Genomic DNA, 17,267 nt, shown 5'->3' with positions numbered 1-17,267 from the left:
CTTTATCTAGTTAGGATTCTGTCTGAGAAGTTATTTGTACTGTAATTTGGAAGGCATTGTTTTGGATGCTTTGCCTTCTGAAACAAAATTGGGACCTGGATCTCAGCTCATAATTAGACTAACCTGGGATTTTTATTGTACAGGATGGTTACTGTGTGTTTCTTCAGCACTTTTCAGGACTTGGAAAGAGTGTAGCAACTGTTTGGATATTTGTTAGGGGAGACAAATGGTTTGGCAGTTCTGTTTTGTACAGTGAACTAATGTTAACTGTGGGTATTTATTGCAGTTCACCCAATATTGCCAAAAAGTTTCATGTAGGACACTTACGTTCCACAATAATAGGTAAGTACACATTTAATTCTGTCCTAGAAAGTCTTTTGTACCTCCTCTAAGGAGTTCAATAGGAAATCCTACTGAATTTCATTTCTGTAGTGGAGAGCTCATGTCAGGCCAAGCTTATGTTTAATAAGAACCTCCTACTAATTAAACAGTGAAGAAAGAGCGTAAACAACAAAAACTCACCATCTGTCAATGACAGGTTTATTGAGTACATTACTTAGTTTAAGTACTATGAGCATTAAATGAGGAAATCCTAAATTAGAGATTTAAAATGGAATTCTAGAAAGACACTGATAGAAGGCTTTGTTGATATGTTTTGAGTCCTTTTATGGCTAATTTTCATTTCCAGTTTGTCCAGTTGTTTTAGACTAGGGGTGGGCATGATATGGCCCACCAAGCCATTTGATCTGGCCCATGGTTCGCCTGGGCAAGGGGAGGCAGGGGGAAAGATTTTGTGCACTTCCCTGCCCCCCAGCCCTGATTAGCTTGGGGGCAGGACAACATAAGGAGTCTTCCCCCTCACCCCCACCAGAGGCTAGACGAAGTCACCAGCTGTTCAAAACAGCTGACGGTTTCCTCTACACACCATGCGCCTCTAGTGGGGAGTGGGAGGGAGGGGGATTTTGCACACTTCCCAGTCCCCAGGCCAATCATCACAGCAGGGGGCAAGGGAGCGCACAAACTCTCTCACCCCCTGCCACGGTTGCGTGGTACATAGAGGGAACCACCAGCTGTTCTGAACAGTTGGTGACTCAGTCTGTGCGCCACACGCCCCTAGTGGGGAGCAAGAGATTTTGCGCACTCCCCTGCCTCCAGCTGCGATGATTGGCCTGCGGACAGTGGAGAGTGCAAAGTCTTCTCCCTTCCCTCCCCCTCCCTCTCACCCCTGGCGCCAGGGGCGCAGGGTGCATAGAGGGAGCTACTAGCTATTCAAAACAGCTGGCAGTTCCCTCTATGCACTGTGTGACTCTGGCAGGGGGCGAGAGACTTCGCACACTTCCTCATCCCAGGAACTGATTGGCCTGGGGCAGCATACATGAAGTCTCTTGCCCCCCAAGGACATGTGACCCTGAGCAGTACATGGAAGGAACACATGTGACTGGGGCTTCTGCAAGATGGTGCCTGCCTCAGACCCTGTTAGACTGCTAGCTGGGAGCCTCCTAAAGGAAATGACTCGCAGCCAAAGCCTGCCTCCAGCCCTTCAGCCCCTGCCTCTTGCACCCCAACCACTCCCCCATCCTATCTCCCTGCCTCAGGTCATCATTGTCCTCTGCCCCAGGTCACCACCCAAATCCTCTGTACACTGCCCCAGATCACACTTCCCACCCAGACTCTGCACCCCTCTGTTACTCCCTTCCCCCAGGGCAAAATCCACTTCTGCACCCCTGCTCCCTCCCAGACCCTGCACCCTAATTCCCTGCCCAAGGTCACCACCCCTTACTTCACCTACACTCCCTCTCAGACCCCACCTCTGCTCCTGCACCTCAATCCCCTATCCCGAGCTCCCTTTTGCACACAACCTCCATCCCAGTTCCCTCACCCTCTCCATAAAGAAGTGCTGCCCTTGACTGCTTTTCAAAATCTTGGCATGGCCCCCGATCAGAAATTATTGCTCACCCCGTCTTAGAGGTTGTCTGACAACAGGTTTGTTTGCAATACGTTGACTGCTATATGTCAGTATTGTCATTGTGATTGTGGGCCCAGTTCTGCCATCAAATATATGGGATGAAATGCTCAGTAACTCCTGTACATGACTGAATAGTTGTGCGTTAGCTTACTGCTCAACATTACAATGGCACTGAAGCTATTTGGCTTCATTGGGTTTCTCCCAGTATTTCCCCATATCGGTGTATAAAGTGCTACATTACTGATAAAGATAACTGTCTGCACTACTGTAGCATCTGTTGAGTTAATACAGGTTGGACCTCTGTGGTCTGGCACCCTCAGGACCTGACCAGTCCCAAATGAGGGGATTTGCCAGACTAGGAGAGGTCCCTCCCCTCCTGATCTGTGCTAAGCCACTGCCGCAACCCCTGGCCCACACCATGCTGCTAGGGCTCCAGTCAGCCATTGCTCCCTGGGCCAGAGCTCTCCAGCTCCCACTGGCCAGAGCTGTATGCGTGGAGCTCCGTGGCCACCACTGGTTTTGGGGCCACTGCCAGCCCCCTGTTACTGCCCAGCTGTGGGGGCCAGATCTCCCCACTGTGGCATTTTCCCCCCCCATACCCCCCACACACACTGCTGAGTTGCTGGCTGAGTTGCCGGCCTTCCTACTGCACTCCTGTCCCATGGCCAGACCTTCCTATACCTGGACTCTGTCATCCAGAAACATCTGTAGTCTTGCTGGACCATGTATGTTGCCAGACCAGAGAGTCCCAGTTAAGGGAGGTACAACCTGTGCAGCCAATCATCCTGTAAGAATGTAATAGCTAAGTGGTTCACAGCGTCTTAGCGCCTCCTTTTTATATCATCTCCTGTGGGGAGGATGATTGGCTTCATAGAATGAAATACAGGCAGTTCCCGACTTACGCGGATCCGACTTATGTCGGATCCGCAGTTATGAACGGGGCTGCCCCAGAGTACACGGACTGCGGGACCTCGCGGTCCTGCCGCCCATGTACTCTGGGGCTTTCTCTGCGTCTCCCTGGTCTGCAGACCAGGAAGACGCAGAGCAAAGCCGCGGGGGGGCTCGGGCAGCGAGACAGCCCAGGCGCGCCTGGACTGCTCCGCTGCCGGCTTCCCCGAGGCTTTGCGAAGCCGCGGGGGAAGCCGGCAGCGGGACAGCCCAGACGCCCCGCGGCTGTCCCGCTGCCGGCGTCCTCAGAGGCTTTGCTCCGCGTCTCCCTGGTCTGCTGGGGTGGGAGGGGGCGCAGCTAGTACGCCCCCTCCCCCCCCAGCAGACTAGGCTTTACTCCGGACACCTGTGGCAGAGCAGCTGGGGTGCTGCCGGTTGGTCCCGCAGCGCCACTCTGGGCGCTACTGGTCCAACCCAGCAGCACCGCAGCTGCTCTGGTCCTGATTCAGCCGCTGCTGGTCAGTTTCAGCAGCGGCTGAATCAGGACGCCTGGGGCAGAGCAGCCCCAGGCGTCCTGATTTAGCCGCTGCTGAAACTGACCAGCGCTGACTACAGGAAGCCCGAGGCAGAGTTGCTCTGCTCTGGGCTTCCTGGAATCAGCTGCTGATCAGTTTCAGCAGCAGCTGACTTGGGGACACTTGGGGTTTTTAAGTTGATTCTGTATGTAAGTCAGAACTGGCGGTCAGTTTCAGCAGCGGCTGAATCTGGACGCCAGTTCCGACTTACATACAGATTCAACTTAAGAACAAACCTACAGTCCCTATCTTGTACGTAACCCGGGGACTGCCTGTAAACTGAATAGAATGAGTTAATCTAATAGAAAATAATGGTTGGATGCTGTAACATGATGTCAGGGTAAAGGTTCCAAGAGAAAACCAGAGCTTTGCAGCTGAGTCACGCTGATATCAGACCATTTGGGCCTTTTTTTAGTTCTACATCACAACTAGAAGAATTTAAACCCCTTTAAAACAGGAGAAATCAGGGGCAGGAACACCAAAGTTAAGCACGGAAAAATCCTAAGAGTCCAGCTCCGGAGAAGAATAAGATTGATGGTGTTGGGTTGTTTTGTTTTTTTAATTTTTATTTTATTTTAATTAAAATAATATTAAAAGCAAGCTCCAGGAAAGAATTAAGTCTGGAACCTGTCTCCTGGTTATAACATGTTAAGAGCAAAGTTGAAATGCAGCCTGTTTATAGATACTGTGATGGTTCAAGCATGGGACTGGAAATCATGAGGTTTTAGTTCTTTTTCTCAGCTTTGCCACTAACATGCTTAGTGAATTGGGAAATCACTTAACTTCTTTGTGTCTATTTGCCTTTCTGAAAATTGAGAGTGGAGGACTGATGCATCCTCACAACACCTCGGTAGAATGTATCAAAGTTTGAAAAGCATGTTATGATATTCAGATGAAGAGGACTGTATAAACACACACAAAAATATTTTCTGTGTAACTATGAAAATATACAGTCTCTTTCAAGTGCACAACCCCCACCCCCACAAAGCCTGAAGGGATTAATAATCTGACATTCATTTCAACACAAAATTTGGTGGAACAGTACATTTTATTGAAGTTTTAATGAGGAAGGATTACAGATTGTGCCAAAACAAAACTGGTATTAAGAATAAGTGGGTGGGTGAGATTCTGTGGCCTGCATTGTGCAGGGGGTCAGACTAGATGATCAAAATAGTCCCTTCTGACCTTAAAGTTTAAAGTCTATAAGAGAGCATTTACTGTTTTGTGTAATAATCAATTTGATTGATTATCAGGGAATTTTGTAGCAAACCTCAAAGAAGCACTTGGACATGAAGTAACAAGGATAAATTACCTTGGAGACTGGGGCATGCAATTTGGTATGTTTATTTTCTCATTCACAAATAACATTATCTAGGTTTATAAGTTTCTTGCTGCCTCACTGGATTTGGTTATAGCAACGATTAATAATTGGACAGGCTCATGCCACTAAAGCAAGTTATAGACGATAAGGGGCATCCTCATGGTAAGGTGGTGGGCGGGTTCCTGCGTGGCCTAGGGGATAGGGTGAAGAAGCAGGCTGAGGAGGGTGGGGTCTGGAAGGAAAGGTGCAACAACAAGGGAGAGTGCAGGAGGGTACAGGGTCTTGGCAGGAGGGAGTGTGTGTGTGAGGGGAATGAGAGTGCAGCATCTGGGCATGAGGCAAATGGGGAGGCACTTACCTGGCTTCATGCCTCTTGCTGCTCCCAGGCACCACTTCCCGCTGCTCCCATTGGCTGTGTTTCCAGCCAATGGGAGCAGCAGGAAAAGCCTCCAGAGTCCGTGTGCTGCTCTTCCCCTAGCCAGGGAAGAGGGAGCAGCAGAGTGCAGAGCCACTTACTTCCCCCAGAAGCTGGATTTAGCAGCAAAGCTTGGGGAGTCCTCTTTCCCCCCTGTGGGAAGCTGGCACTGGCACTTTAACCTCACGGGGGAGATGGGAACTGGGGCGCCAGCTCTGCAGATGGGTATGGCGGCTGATCTACAGCAAAACTGGTAGGAAATTTTTCTGAGCTACTACTTTTAACTGTCCCTTTTAAAACAGATGTTCTCTTATATTGGCCTGTTCAGTCCAGATCTTTAACAGCTTTTATGAAGGATGTGACAATGGTTCACAAAATTATAGCTCAAGAATTTTATTATAATGGTACTTCCCAGAAGTACCCCTGTAGTTAATGAGCCGTCAGCATTTCCATTATAGCCACCATTTACAAAGAGTTTATAACTCAGTTTGATACTAAACTGTATCAAACTGAAACGTGGCAGATTTTTAAAATATAAAACTGAATTTAAATGGTATTAGCCCTTTTTATTTCTTTCCAGAATATTCTCTGGCCTCCCTTATTACATACCGCATAGGGCCTCTATTGTGATCTTTGTGCTTCCAACAGGAATGGGACAAGACTCTTCTGAAGCAATTCCTTTATCAGCTGCAAAGATTATTCCAAAGTGGTACGCACACTCCCTCTTTAGGATATATGTACCATCTGCACTGCAGTCCTAGTCTTTGACAGTTCAGTGGGAATATGGATTTAAAATCAACCCCATCTCTCCTGGATGGTTGTGGAGGCATTTGGACAAGTTCTTTTGATTTAGAAATGCAGAAAGAACTCGAATTTCTCAGCCTTTGAGATGATCTTTGGAAGGTTTAAAGCTTTCTAGTTCAAACATGAATTAATTCAGGGAAGTCCTGTGGCCTGTGTTTGTAGAGGAGGCCAGATTAGATGATCACAATTGTTCCTTCTTATTTATAAAATATGAATGTTTGGGCAATTGTCATGCCCAACTAGAGACATTTAAAGAAATAATCAAGTCATGCAACTTTACCGGTTTGATTTCACGCTACGGTCTGTGGTGACTACACACAACTGAGCAAATAGGTGAGAGCCTCAGGTAAGAGAAGGCCCTCGTAGAAGAAGGGTTGCAGCAGTGCAGAATGCCTGCAGGCTATTGGTCTTTCAAGACTGCTATTTTCCTTAAACTTCTGAAGTAATTGGTACTGGCAAGAGAGGGAGCATAACCAGCAACCTTGGAGATAATGCTCCTCATTAAGCATTCTGTGGAGCCCTGGCTGCGATTTAATTCAGGCCTTCCCCAGTGAATAATTGGGGGTGGTGGTAGTGAAAACACTGCTTGCTGCTCCCCAGTGAATGCTCTTTTGGATTCCACAGCTACATGTGCAGCAATATTTGGGCATGCTAATTAGTTCAGTTTCCTTGATTTTATTGGGCTCAGGCAGACTCTTCATGTCATTTTGCTATAGAAGCTGTTACATTTGAATGCTAATGTGTGGTTTGTTTTTTAAATGAACCTACTTGTTTTGCTTTACTCCCCTTACAATATTGTAAGGCCTGGGTTATAATCAACTGGGGCTTGAAAAATCCATTTATTTACTCACAACTTGTGGAAATAAGAAACTTTCCCTGGAGAATGGGGGAAACAAATTATTGAACCTTTGATCAACCTCTGCAGAATGGAAGAATTAATTTTTAAAATACAAATGGTTCACTGATATTCTATGCCTGCTTTGCAGCACTAAATCTGACTGAATTGGTTGATTCAGATGAGTTTGCAGCAGTTTTGTGTCTCTAAAACAGCAGCTGCAGATGAGTATTGACCTTGGTCCTAAGTTTTTACCCTTGTAGCTCCATAGGACACTTTCCAAACATTAAGTGAATGTCCTCTTCATTCTGTAGACAGGTAGCCTCAGTGTTTATTCTGTGGCTCATATTTTTCCTAAGCTACATAGACCTGAAAGCTGACAAGTGTCTAATTTGCTTTCACTGTTATCTTTGGGCACTGAAGAAACTGATAGTAGGGCTACGTCTAGACTGGCATGATTTACCGCGAATGCTTTTAACGGAAAATGTTTCCGTTAAAAGCATTTGCGGAAAAGGACGTCTAGATTGGCATGCACTTTTGGCGGAAAAGCGTCTGTGCCAATCTAGACGCGCTTTTGCACAAAAAAGCCCTGATCGCCATTTTCGCCATCGGGGCTTTTTTTCACAAAACAAATCTGAGCTGTCTACACTGGCCCTTTTGTGCAAAAGCTTTTGCGCAAAAGGACTTTTGCCCGAACAGGAGCAGCATAGTATTTCCGTAAGAAGCACTGATTTCTTACATGAGCTCGTCAGTGTTCTTGCGGAAATTCAAGCGGCCAGTGTAGATAGCTGACAAGTTTTTCTGCAAAAGCAATTGCTTTTGCGGAAAAACTTGCCAGTCTAGACACAGCCTAGGAGAAGTGGACACAGCTGCTATTCCCTGAGAAAGAAGAGCCAAAACAAAAGTAGAGAAGTGGAGATGAGACACTTGGAATGGACCAGAAACTGGCGGAGGAGTAGTCATGGCAGTAAGATTACTTTGGTGTGAGAAATGGGGAAGCACCTTTTTTCCCATCAGACATAAGGGATTGGTGTGTGGGAGTCAGATTTCTGGCAACTTCTAGCTAAATGTTGATGTGAAAGACGGATCCATGAATTAGGGTACATCTACACTACAACACTATTCCGAAATAAGTAGCGCTATTCCGAAATAACATAGTCCGCGTCTACACAGCAGGCAGCTATTTCAAAATAGTGTCAAAACACTGTCAAGCTGGAGGACTTCTTATTCCGACTCCTGTAACCCTCATTGTGCGAGGAATAAGGGAAGTCAGAGGAAGAGTGCTCTATTTCGAAATAAAATATGCAATTGACATAGCTCAATTTGCGTAGCTTATTTCGAGTAAAACCCTGCAGTGTAGATGCACCCTTAGAGTCCAGGAATACAAATTCCAGCAGCTGTGATGTTCAGAGGGATTTCTCAATAGAAGAATCACCCCTATCTTTCATACCAGTCTTTCCTTATTATGGTTTTTCAAGCACTAGAATAATCAATTTCTTGTCTGTTATGGCACACAAAATTATGTTTTAGAAATATTTTGGTGTGTTTTACTTTCATTACTTATAATGCTGCAGATTTGATTGTACAGTGCTTTTAATCCAGATACAATACACACTGGTCTGTTTTTTAATATCCCATTTTATTAATCATTACGTATTCTAGGTTTACTGGGAGCTGGGTTCCAACAGTTTGGCAATGAAAAAGAGCTAAAATCCAATCCTTTACAACACCTTTTTGAAGTAAGTATATTCAAAAGTTATGAAATAATAGTAGCACAATTCTTTCAACATAGTTATTTGTACTTCTATGTATGAAATCATACCTCTTCAAAATGTAAATTCTTAACACTGATTGCTTAATGTATATTATGATCTACTAAGAAAAACAGCATTTATAATTCTAAAATACCTTATTCTTAAGAACTGCCATACTGGGCTATACCAATAGTCTGTCTAGCCCTGTATCCTGTCTATGGCTCATAGCCATTGATGAACATACCCTCCAGGAACCTACCTAATTGATTGTTGAACTCAGTTATATTTCTGGCCATCACAACATCCCATGGCAACAAGTTCCACAGGTTAGTTGTGCATTGTGAAAAAAAGTATTTCCTCTTGTTTGTATTAAACCTGCTAGATATTAACTTCATTGGGTGATCCCAATGTATTGTGTTTGTGTATTTTGGATAAGTAACACTTCTGTATTCACTTTTTGCTCACCATTCATGGTTTCATAGACCTTTGTCATGTTCTCCTTAGTCACCTCTTTTTTAAACTGAACAGTCCCATCTATTGTAGTCTCTTCTTGTATGGAGGCTCCTCCAAACCTTTGATAATTTTTGTTCCCCTTCACTGAATCTTGTACGGTTCTACTCTGTCCTTTTTTGTTTTAAGAAAGAGATCGAAACTAACATTCTCTTAGCCCCTTTTGCCTGCTGCTGTCCACTGAGTTGAAGTTTTCAGAGAACTATTCATGATGACTCCAAGATCTCTTAACCTAGTGGTAACAGTTAATCTAGACCTCATCATTATTTATGTGTAGTTAGCATTAGTGTTTCAAATGTGCATTACTTTGTACTTACCAGTTGTGAATTTCATGTGTTATTTTGTTGTCAAGTCACCCAGTTTTGTGAAATCTCCCTTTCACTGTTCAGTCACCTTAGTACTTAACTATTTTGAATAACTGTATATCCTCTGCAAGCTTTGCAACTTTAATGTTGACTCCTTTTTCCAGATCTATTTTCCAGGCTTCCTGCTTCTCATGTATTTAAAACAATTCTTACTGTTAGTATTGTCTTTAGCCAGTTGCTTCTAGCTGGGAGGTGTCTGTGTGTCCCAGGCCAGCACTATTACCTAATGATGAGTGTCCAAGCCCACATTGCCTGGTAGCTACAGTTCACAGCAATGTCACCCAGTGGTGAGATTGGAGGGCTATACTGTCTAGCAGCTATGGTCTGTGGTAGTGCTGCCCCATGGCAAGAATAAAGGGCCACTGTGCCTAGCAGCTTTAATCCTAAGCATGGGGTAGAGGAACTGGCCCCACTTGACAACAAATTCAGACCCAGAGCCCTTCAAAGCAGTAGGTCATATACAAAGCTTAGGGTTTGACTTACCACATCCTGGGTCACTACCTACTACTGTTTCCTTTACCTCAAAAGGTGCCATGGTTCTGTCTTGGGATCCCTCATAGCTTTCTCCCAGGTTTGTCTCTGGAGCCCCTTTCTCTGGCGGTAGCAAGTTGTCATCCTCAACTGCTGCAGTTAGCAGTCTTCCAGCAGTTTGGCTAGGAGGTTGGTCTGAATGGCTTGGAGTCCTAGCAGCTTCTCAGGTAGGGACTGCTGCACCCGACTGCTGTTCTGCCTGAGTCAACCTAGTCCGAGCTGAGGTGCTGCCTTTTGAATGCTCTTGCCAGTGGGAGCATGCCAGCAGAGGCAAGGAGGTGTAGGTGCCAGCTTGATCAGCACCCTGCAGCCACAGCTGTTTAGAAGCATCCCAATCAGTGTTCCCTGAAAGCTGAGCACTTGTACAGCTGCTCAGGAGAGATTTCAGTGCCACCCAGTTGGTTAGCGGAGCGCCCGTAGACGTAAGTTTTGTTTCCCTTGGCGGTGCACATTCTTATGCCTTGGTGCACCTAACAATTCTGCACGTGGATGGACAAGATCCACACATTGATGAAAAAGATTATTTGGAACATTGTTCCCAATCACTATTTGGCAGTGTTCCCAATTAGCTGATTGGGAGCGCTGCTAAACAGGTGTTTGGCAGCTATGGGAGGGCTTTAAGAGAGGGTGGAGAGCAACGAGTGGATGGGGCCTCAGGAACAAGGCAGAGCAAGGGTAGGGCATTGGGCTGCAGGGAAGAGTTCTCCCCGATCCACGGCCTCACCCTCAAGATGGGGACAGAAGGAGGTGGAGTGATAGCAGAGCCAAGGGAATTCAGTGAGGATGAGTGGAGCACCCGTGAGGAAAAGAAAAGCTCAGCCCATATGTGAAGGGACATGGCTTCCTGCTTCCAGAGCAGCTCTTTAACTCTCACCTCACTAGTGTGGGGTATTTCACAGTCAGTATGTATCATTGTCAGGTGTTGGTTATTATTTTTCTACTGCCATACTCTTATTATTCAAGTATGAATTTCCTGTTCATAGAGATTCTATGGTGCAGTTTGATTCAAGTAGTAAAATTTTTCCCTTGTTTGGCTCCATGCTTTCTTTAACATATAATGCCACTTCCTCACTGGCCTACTGTGATTTCATGCCTGTGTATCAGCAGTAGGGATGTAAAATCCCATTTAATTGATTAACCAGTTAAACATGTGGTTTAAACAGTTAATCTGTTAAAGAGGGGTGAATGGGAGACAGGGCGGTCCAGCTTGGCTGGGCTTGAGTGCCCCCCCTCCCCCCCACCACAGACAGGGGCTCTTCAGCCTGGACAAAGCAGCCCCTGCCTGCAGCATGCTGTGGTGCTCTGTTCCTGGCATCAGGGTGGGGAGGCTTTGCACTTTGCCCCCGCCCCCCAGCAAAATATTTCAGCTGCTATTGTCTTAAAGGGTTTCTGCTTTGAGCAGCTTGGAGTTGCTGGCAGGCAGGGAGTCTGCTTCAGGATCCTGCAGGGCTGCTGATCAGGAGCCACCCAAGTAAGTACCTCCTGGCCACAGCCTGCCTCTGACATACACACACACCAGCTACCTCATCCAGCTCACCACCCAAGCCCTCTGTATCTCCCCTCCCCAGGTCACAACTCTCTCCCATACTCTGCACCCCCACCTACACTCCTCCCACAGGCTAGAATCCTCTCTGGCATCCATATCCCCTTCCAGAACCTGCACCCCAAGCCTCTGCCCCAAATCACAACCGTCTTCTTCACTCAAACTCCCTTTCAGACGCCACACCCTTTCCTGTTCCCCAGTCCCATGCCCCAAGCTCCCTGCTGCGTCCAAGCCCCATTCCCACACCCACTCCATAGAAAAGTATGGACCTTGACCAAAATGTTGAGTGGCCCTCCCATCAAAAATTATTGCACATCCCTGATCTGAGGCATTTAGCAGAACAATTCCGATCATTATGGAGATGGGCAGGCACAAATTTTGAATTGTAAAAAGTTCTGTAAAGTTAAATATACAAAACGTATGGTGCTCTTCAACAACTCGTGATATGGAGTTGTGTATATCATAGAGAATGTATGATCTAATAAAAGAAACTGAACTATGCTTCCATCTGCACTGGGCTGAAGATGGCAGCTGCTGATAATCTGAACATTTTAGAAGACTAACCCAGACGTTATGTCATGGGATGATGATTTTAAGTAAATCATTACTGGCTCAGACATAAGTGTGTTTGAGTATTCCAGTGAACTCCACCCAACTGTGTGTTATGTGCACAATAGAAGAATGGTCTTGGCTTCCAGGCCATTCACCTCCTTTGATTTTTAACAATACATGTAGGTTTTCTCTTTCTCTGTGGGTTCCCTCAGTACAATTGATAAACCATGTACTTGGAATTATTTAGGAGTTGAAGGACTAACTTCAATGTCCAGCAGTTAGAGATAACATGCATGACTGCTACCTTTACTTTGAATTTCTCTCAATCAACATAAATGGTGGCACTTTTTCTTTCTTCTCTTTGCAGTTTTCCAAATAATTTGTTATGTGGTTTCTACTGATACCTTCTTAGATTTACACATTAGGTAATGATGTTACTTGTATACATTTGGGGTTTTAGTATTCAAAATTAGGTTAAAAGTCTGAGAGGAGTAGCTGTGTTAATCTGTAACTTTAAAAAAACAATGAGCAGTCCTAACGCACCATAGAGACTAACATATATATCTCATAAACTTTTGTGGGCAAAACCCACTTCTTCAGATGAGTGGAGAAAAAAGGAAAAAGGTGCTTTAAATTGGGAGGTTTTTCCTTTTTTCTTCACTCATCTGAAGAAGTGGATTTTGCCCATAAAAGCTTGTGATACTATGTGCATATATATATATATGCGAATCTCTAAAATTAAGTTATTTGAATCTGATATAAGATAGGCATTGCAACTTTAAAATATCTTTGCTTGATAATGCTTTTTCCTTGATTACTGAATTAAAAACCTAGGCTTTTATGACTCCAAATCACCTTCAATGTGAAGTAGTTTTTTTATTAAATCAAAAGACAATTTCTCAAATACTTACCATGTTTGACTGCTATAAATGTTTAACTATGCTTGTGATTTATATCTGTTATTGATGCAGGTTTGTATTGTATTATGGTTCCTTTCTAATATGTATTGAAATGTTGTATATGATACATCGGGCTGGTCTTTTCTGCTGTTATTTAAAAGGAAAAACTCATTGGTAGGATTTTTATGTTATTAAGCATATGAGTGAGTGTGTCTAGTCATAGCTGCACCTTAAATTATGGTTGGGAGTCAGATGTGGTTAGGCATTCACATCTGCAGTTATTGTTTTCTCTATAAAATCATCAGAAAGAAGGGGAAAAGTGGATGCATTCAGTTACTGTCCTTTCTTAGAAAGGATTAACTCTTCTCTGATCTTAAATTCCATTGTCTGTGGCTAGGTTGCAGAAATCTTCATCTGCTCTCAGATTTGAGGCTTGTTAGTAATATTGTCTGGTTGATTCAGTATCTCTGAAATTTAAGACACATAAAGGGAAGGGGAAAAGTTCAAAAATGTTTAGTTGATGAGAGCATTTTTACAGGCTAAGGCTACTACAGCAAGATACTTTGGCTAACCTCATGGAATTATTCAAACAGAACTCTTGTAAATTGCATTGTTAATGCCTCACTAATGTTGCAATAATTTAATAGCCTAACAGGGTTAATTTATAAAACCTGTCATAGTGGGAAGGTATTCCATCAGTGATGACCTGCATGGGTCAAAATACAAAATTAACAGTCATGCTAAGTTTTGTATAGCATTTTTATAATTTTGCTTTCAAAACTTTGACTCCCATTTTCTAAATGCTAGAGAAAAAAAATCACTTTGAACTTAGTCTACTTCTGAGCTTTAACAACTAAAGGAATACTGTATCCACCCAGGGGAGCCAGCATCTATATATGCTAGCATTGTTGAATGCAACTAGCTCTTCTAGAAAATTGGCATGGGCTCCCTCCATTAGACAGCATGCCAAACTTTTCCTTTGGGATTTAATTGATGTGTGCCAATGGTGTGATCTGCAACCTGAAATGTGTTCTGATTTAAGACTGTCTTCGATTCCTTTAGATACAAGTGAATTCTTCCATATTATGTTGCTTTGGGTGCTCCAAGGCTGGGATAGTAACAGAAGCAGCATCAGTTGCAGTTGTGGGATTACAATCTGGGTTTTGGAAAATCCCACAGATGAGTCTAAACTGGGCGGCCAAGCCAATATTCCAGCCCTTAAAAATAAGTTGTGTGTGTTCCTAATGTCACTGCTGTGCTGTTCCTGTAGACCTTCCTGTGTTTTCCACTTTTTTTTTCCTTTGAAGGGAAAATCGTATTTACTGTACATTTTCCATAACATTGTATTTTAGGTATATGTACAGGTTAACAAAGCAGCAGAAGAAGATGAAAGCATAAAGAACCTGGCACAGGATTTCTTTAGAAAACTGGAGGCACGTGATGAGCAGACACTGTCAACGTGGCAACATTTTAGAGACTTCAGTATTGAAGAGTATGTCCGGATTTACAAGGTGCAAACCTTTGTCATTTGTCTCTGTGCAATCCTAGGATACTCTCCTTTCCTCCACTGTTCCATGACATCAATAATTGACATCTATGTAACAGTTTTTCAACCCTAAAATTTGTTCAAGAAATCACACCCTCGATACATATTCTGCTGAAATTTAGTCACCTTTGGAATGGAAGGAGCCACTAGGAGCTCAGACATTCCACCTTTTTACAGTATGCTTTACAACAGTAGGGAAAGGGGAAAACCTTTCCATATATGCTAGGGCAAACACTTTTCTTTTGCCAAAAGTGCCATAGTTTATGTAATAACCAGGCAGATCATGGTGATCTTAGTTGTGAATAGGGATGTAAGAACTAATTTAACCAGTTACACCAATAAGCAGTTGCTTATTGATTATGTCATGGTTAAATTCTTCTGTCCCGCAGACGTGTTCCAGCTCTCGGCTGCCGGACCTCCTCCTGGGGAGCCAGCTGCACTGCAGGCTCTGAAGTATAAGCCTTATATTGCAGAGCCTATAGTGCGGGGCGGCAGATTGCGCCACGGGAGCACCCCTCCAGCATCCTTCCCTCCCTGGTCCCACCTGGCCATAAACAGTTAACCATGTAACCACTAGGATTTTTAATATTTATATGGTTACTGTTTTTAAATCTTTTTAACATCCCTAGTTGCAAAGCTCTTAGATATATGGGGACTTCACAAAACAAATCTAAGTAGACATTCAAGTTTCCATTCACATATTTATAGAATCCAAGATAAGGGTGCTGAATGACAAAGCAAATTTAAGCCTATGTAATCTATCTATATATTTTAGAAATGTGCATCTGTCTTTGAGTTGGTTTGTTCAGGAACTCATCTCTGAAAGAGCTAGAGCCACCAAATTTGGCATGCAACTTCCTCTAATCCTAACTTAAGAAAGGTCAGGGTTTGGTTGTGCCAAGAAAATGGGAGGTTCTGGGTATGGGACTGTTTTCCATAATCTGAAAAAGGATGGGGCAGAGAGAGGAGGGGCGTAAAAGGGAGGGACACAGTACTAAGAGTGGCTCACTGGGTGCTGCGAACACAGAGAGAGCCATATGCAGGAGTGGCCACTGGAGGCAACCACGCCACCAAGAGAGTGGCCAGCAGGGCTGGGGCTCCACTATCGTGCCTGCCACTAGACTGGGTAAGTAGCCTCCAGCCCCAAAACCTTCCACCCCACCCTGGGTTGAAAGAAAAGGTTACACTAGATGGGGGGGAGAGAGAGAGAGAGAGCCCTACTGGATGATAGCCCCCCCCACTCTCTCTCACCCCCCACACTCCCAGCCTCTTGCTCTGTCCCCTCCCCCCGATCCCCAAGGCCCTCCCCTAACTCCTGCCCCCGCCCTTCTCCTGCCTGCCCCCTGTCTTGAAAGACCCAGGCAATGCTGGGTAAGTCCTTTAGTGCATCTTTAATAAATTCCAACCCACTAAATTAAAATTCTAACCCATTTCATAAATTGCATAGGTGAATTGTTTTGTTTTAGCTTAGATTAATCTAACTTTATTATACAGAACAGCAAACATTGCAGATTCAATTGACCATGAGAAGTTACAATAACTGGAAGTAATAATAATCAGTACAAAAGCTATCTGCAGATAGCTAACAGTTAAAGTGAAATCCTCTCTCACCAACTGACATACAAGTAATACTAATTTTCATTATTTTATGGGAGAACTTGTGTTTTATTTTCATTTATAATAAATACTTAGGAAAGAACCTGTATCAGGTAAGGCAGATGCCTTTGCTCTGAAGTAAAATAAAATTGTGGCTACACGTCACCCTAAAACCAATGTGTAATGAACCTGAGATTAAATTAAAACCCAGCATCCCTTCCTTTGATAACTAATAATAAGTGTTCATGACTAAAATCCATCTTCACTCTCCCCATCTACGTGGCCTATAACACAGACCCATCATCTGACTTACAGCAAATTTAAGGACTTGAAGAAAGTCTAAATCTCATCCTAACAGTGTTTTCCTTTCTGTTCCTGGAAACTTTCAGCGTCTAGGGGTGCATTTTGATGACTATTCGGGAGAATCATTTTATCAAGAGAAGTCCCAGGAAGTTCTGAAGATGTTAGATTCTAAAGGACTCCTTCACAAAACAATGTAGGAAAGGTTCTTTTGTTTTCATTATAACAATTTTGATTTTTTTTAACTCTTTGCTATTGTTGCTGTGGGGGACAGATATATCAAAATAAATATGTAGCTCAATATTGATGTTGTTTTCCTTTATTATGTGGGAGAACCTAATCTTCTCCAAGTACAGTCCTTGTGGGTGCTCCACTCAAGTATCGATGCGTCCTCACGTTGGTGATTGGAGAATTTTGCTTAGCAGTGCCTTCCCATGTCACGCACACACAGGATCCATCTCACACTGTTTTCGTCCATTGGCTGCACATGCGGCACGGGTCCCCTCAGTTCCTTTTCTGCTGTCTTCAGCAGAAGATGGAGTCTCCAAGCAGTGCCTTTCTGACTGAAAAGAAAAGGAAAGATTAGTTTGTTAGCATTGTTAGGGATTTTAGTAGTTCTTAGTTAGTTGTTACTTAGTTCTAGTTCATTTAAAAAAAAAAAAGTTCTGCCCCGTTTTTTTCTTTTTTTCTCATCTTAGTTCTTCGGATCCCAGTTTTTCTTCTCATCGTGCCAGGTTCCTCCAGCTTTAAGAAGTGTGACTCCTGCAGGGACTTGATGCCCTTTTTTGACGGGCATACTTTCAGAATAAAATGTCTGGGTGAGGATCATGTGGTGCAGAAATGCCCACGTTGCCAAAACATGACAGC

General features: G+C 44.0%; 1 protein-coding gene across 1 annotated transcript in view; it reads left to right on the top strand.

The window, feature by feature from the left end:
• The window catches only part of RARS2 (arginyl-tRNA synthetase 2, mitochondrial), a 68,628-nt gene that overhangs the window by 24,500 nt on the left and 26,861 nt on the right, over nt 1-17,267 (top strand). Inside the window, exons 6-10 of the mRNA XM_075923859.2 lie at nt 287-342; nt 4,683-4,766; nt 8,467-8,543; nt 14,311-14,469; nt 16,490-16,596. Of these exons, the coding sequence (XP_075779974.2) occupies nt 287-342; nt 4,683-4,766; nt 8,467-8,543; nt 14,311-14,469; nt 16,490-16,596 (483 nt within the window). The remainder of the gene's footprint in view (nt 1-286; nt 343-4,682; nt 4,767-8,466; nt 8,544-14,310; nt 14,470-16,489; nt 16,597-17,267) is intronic.

Source organism: Pelodiscus sinensis, chromosome 3 (assembly GCF_052426305.1).
Source record: "Pelodiscus sinensis isolate ZL-2025 chromosome 3, ASM5242630v1, whole genome shotgun sequence".
NCBI classification, from domain to species: Eukaryota; Metazoa; Chordata; order Testudines; family Trionychidae; genus Pelodiscus; species Pelodiscus sinensis.
The sequence above is the reverse complement of the archived record's forward strand: the minus strand, read 5'-3'. Positions and strand labels throughout refer to the sequence as shown.